The sequence below is a fragment of the Rutilus rutilus genome (genome assembly GCF_951802725.1).
Source record: "Rutilus rutilus genome assembly, chromosome: 17".
NCBI classification, from domain to species: domain Eukaryota; kingdom Metazoa; phylum Chordata; class Actinopteri; order Cypriniformes; family Leuciscidae; genus Rutilus; species Rutilus rutilus.
This window is the reverse complement of record NC_140230.1, coordinates 6453405-6457756: the sequence shown is the minus strand read 5'-3', so window position 1 is coordinate 6457756 and position 4352 is coordinate 6453405. Positions and strand designations below refer to the sequence as shown.

General features: G+C 38.9%; 1 protein-coding gene across 2 annotated transcripts in view; it reads left to right on the top strand.

The window, feature by feature from the left end:
- The first annotated feature begins 1071 nt into the window (after positions 1–1071).
- The window catches only part of ttk (ttk protein kinase), a 29919-nt gene continuing 26638 nt past the window's right edge, over positions 1072–4352 (top strand). The window contains exons 1-2 of one of the 2 annotated variants that reach the window (XM_084385099.1): positions 1072–1176; positions 2093–2189. In XM_084385099.1, the coding sequence (XP_084241225.1) occupies positions 2102–2189 (88 nt within the window). In that variant the 5' untranslated portion in view covers positions 1072–1176; positions 2093–2101. The remainder of the gene's footprint in view (positions 1177–2092; positions 2190–4352) is intronic. The other variant, XM_084385100.1, reaches the window with a different exon arrangement.

The window sequence follows — 4352 nt, the reverse complement described above, 5'->3', positions numbered from 1 at the left end:
TGTAGTGTTTGTTGTCTTTTTTTTGTACAAAACATAGTACTATATCTAGAATTTACCTGACTTGCAGGAGACATTAAAGGGGTCATTACATGTTTTTATTTTATTTTATATTTTTCGTTGCTCCTTTAAGGCTTGTCAATATATGTGAAACAGCATCTGGAACAAGAACAAATGTAGGGCGGGACTTGATTTTGTCCATTGGGAATTGGTTGGATGGTTGTGGTTTGCTATTGGTGGATCTCATGTGAGTGACAGGTTGCCCCGCCCTCACGCCAGTAAACACATCAGAGAAGAGATGCTGCAAGAGGGAGAAGTTATTTTGATTAAAGATTATGAGGGCACATGAATTTAAAAATAATAATAATACTAATAAAATATGATGTGCACGGATAAATAATTTCTAATAAATACTGCAATATTCTAAAAATAATATGAATAGGTCATTTTGATTTCGTGGTGAATATTCACCACGAAATCAAAATGACCTATTCTTATTATTTTTATATTCTCTCTCTCTCTCTCTCTCTATATATATAGTATAGAATTTTTTTTTAATTAAGAACAACATTTGCCAAGTTTGTATGGTTTCAGTTATTTAAACAATAACATAAGCTTTTATTTGTCACTGTTTAAGAAAGCAAAAGCAAAGAATAAAAATTAATGTTACTTACGAAATGGTTCAGATAATTTCATTGCATGTGGAACTGGACAGAATAATATTTGAATAAAACGTGCTTTATCATTTTTTCACATCTAATTGTCATTGAAATAGAGCCTATCATTAAATCAATTCCATATGTTGTAAATCTATATTTAGTTTCTTCATGGTTTTAAATAGTCTATTAATTCTACACATCTTGAAGTCTACAACGAAGCGTTTAACTAGCAGTCTAAAAACGTTCCAGTGCATATATTACTGGATATATTCTATTACTGCATATGAAACGCTTGTTTGTAGACATTTTCTGCTCTCCAAATCCTTCACCAGAACGCGCGCAGAATGAAAGTGTGACGTGTCAGGGAAGCCCCGCCCATCAGGCTGTAAAATGATCACGTGGAATACAAACTGACCAACAGGAGCGCGCGCTTTGGGGAAGTGGCGAATTTTGAAACGGTTGTTGAACAAAACAATTACTCGATCACACCGTCAGATTATCCTCTTTTCTCCGTCTCAGGGTAAGTGTACTGCTTTAAAATACCCTTTAACATCGTCCAAAATGCAAACAGTGCGATGTAGTGCGTCAAGATGTTGATTGTCATTAATTTAATAAATAACGCACGATTGTCAACGAGGAGTGTTCACCCGATAGCTGGATAACGTTAGCTGCTAATCACCCGACACGGTGGAGCTGTTCTTCAGGTTATTAATCACAGCAAGACAACAATAATTATGTCAAGTCATGAGAGTGATAAAATTAAGGTCTAGGATAAAAGCTAGCTCAGATGCTGGTAGGCCCTCAGACATTACTCCTGTAGTTTTGGTGCATCATCATCATCATCATCAAAACAAACTTGAAATGTTATTTTTGCAAAGCCTGGCCTTTGAAAGAGACCTAACATTTGGAAGACATTGATTTAGGCTTTGTTCACTTTGAATACTTTAAGATCCATTATGAATCAAAGGTTGGATGAGACATGTTTAAAATGACAGATAGATTACGTTAACGTTACGGGCATAAAGACATAGACTGAAACATGGGGATTATTTCCAAAGATGTCAATGCAGTGCAGTAATTGTGTTGTGTTGTGTTGTGTTGTGTTGTTTTGTTTTGTAATATGCGTAACGTTGCATAGCTGCATGCAAATATAATAAGTAAAATTGTAGGCTAATTTGAATTAAATTAAGCGTATCTGTTTCGGAGACTTCCCCTTTTAAAAACACTAAAGAAATTATTTCATTATGAATAAATTATAAGTTTTTATAGTTAAGGTTATGTAAACAGTAAAATAAGCTTTTATTTGCGGAGAGACATATTCATGCATATATAGACTGAAGCATGGTGTCATTTTCCACAGATGTCAATGCAGTACAGTAATTGGTGTGTGTATTGTGGTGTAATTGGTGTGTGTAATTGGTGGTTGTGTTGTGTAGTGTGCAGAGATGGATGAAGAAGAGAGCACTGAGCGACAGATGCAGATTGCCATGTTGTGTCAACGGCTGGCCAAGATGAAGAGATTATTCAAAGATGGTAGGCTAATAAATGTAATATTTGAGTAATGAATTTGCTAAATAATATTTTCAGGGTACGCACACTTTAAACCTTGCTCTATCAGGGAATATCAAATTTGGGACTTCCTCTAGAAATGTTATGGAAATTAAAGGGATAGTTCAGCCAGAAATTAAAGTTCTGTCATCATTTACTCACCCTCGTGTCGTTCCAAAGCCGTAAGACTTTCGTTCATCTTCAGAACACAAATTAAGATATTTTAATGAAATCTGAGAGATTTCTGTCCCTCCACTGACAGCTACTACTTTGACGCTTTAAAATGTTCATGAAAGGGATCATAAAACTAATCCATATGAATTGAGCGGAAAGAGTCTCGACCGCTTAATACGATGAACAGATTGAATCGAGTCTTTTATTCACACATAAACATTGATAAGCGAACATAAACAGAAGCTCAACCGAACCTGCGGGATGAGCGAGAACAAACCTCATTGTTTGTTGCCAGTGGTGGGCCGTCAGGGCCAGCGAGGCCTTCTCTGCTGGCCTAAACTATCAGAATCACTGACTTGCGCTTTAATATATTTTCTTCCATGAATGGCAATTAAACTGTTGCTTTAACCAATCAGATAATCAATCAGATTTAATCAATCAGATTTAATCTAGCAGGCGTGCGATAACGTCGGCATTTTCACATCCTTTGATTGGATTAATATTTCTCTCCCTCCTCGACCCCCAGCAGGTTCAAACCTACCGGAAAAAAATCCCTTATCCAGCTTAAAGCAGAGTCACGGATCATTATTCGATCTGTCCCGGGTAAAAACAGAATGAACTGACTGTAATGTATGCCATGTATGATTTTAAAGGCAAAAGTCCCCTTTGATCTTACTGATTTCCTTCACATATGTGTGTGAGAGCACGGGTCAGCTGTACACATTGTCATGTGTTGCGGTGGCTGTCCCTGTGTCCACGGCTTCTGTCGAGCGGACACTCTCAGCACTAAAGCGAATTAAAACCAATGCCAGAAATACGACGGGACAGTCTTGGCCTCGATAGGAAAGACTTATTGTTGGAACTGAAACACACAGATAACCTCATCAACAGAGTAATTAAAGTCTTCTTGAGGAAGGAAATCAGGATGGATTTTGTGTAAAAATAATCTGTAGGTTTTTTTTGTGAGTATAATGCTTATTTTTGTCCCCATTTTTTTCCGTGCTGAATATGATTTTCTTAAAGCTGCCGTCGGCAAGATTTTTTTTTTTTATCATATTCACTGAAACCGACACTATGCTCCGACAGAACAACATAAATCAGCCGGTTTTAGAAACCCCCCCCCGCGCTTCTTCCTCCACCTGGAGCCTGTTATCAGTTTAGCAAAAATCCACCGCTCCCAGTTCCTCTGGTCCAATCAGCGCAGGGCTGTGTGAGATCTGACTGTCAATCACTGTTCGTGCACACGCCACAGATCCCCTCTATATTACAATATCACATGCACACGCCTGAAGTTCGCAGGTGTGTTGGATTGTACGAAGCGTGATGGCGGAGAGAAAATCTACTAACAAGCTTCCAATTCCTCGGTTAACAACCAGAGCTAGGAGGTCCAAAGCAACCAAGGAAAAGAAAATGATGCTTCGATGGTGAAGAGACAGGTGCGTTCACTGAAAATCTGGTGCACACGCACTGACGAGCACGAACTCGATGGGAGGGTGCTCGTGGTAGTGGGGGAGGGGCATGAGAGTTGTAAACATTCAAAATGTTGTCTAAGTTCCCTCAATCTGCCAGACTTGCAGCTTTAATTTGTTTTTAATTTGTTTTTGTAATTTATGCTCGCTCATTTCTCTCTACCCGGCCTTTTCCGAACACACCGCCTCAACCCTACAGCTGCCGGTGCAAAATAAAACAGCAATTTCACAACAGTTATAAAGAGTCTGTGTGCTACACTATTAAAAGCGTATTAAGAGGTGGATTCATTCAGGACACCACTGAAGGCCTAGGTGTGAAATGCACTGCCCGCCACCGTTTCTTGCTGAAGCTCAAACGTGCTGCGTAACACGAGAACAAACCTCATTGGTTCTTGCTGAAGCTCAAACGTGATGCGTAACACGAGAACGAACCACATTGGTTCTTGCTGAAGCTCAAGCGTGATGCGTAACACGAGAACGAACCTCATTGGTTCTCGCGCGTCAA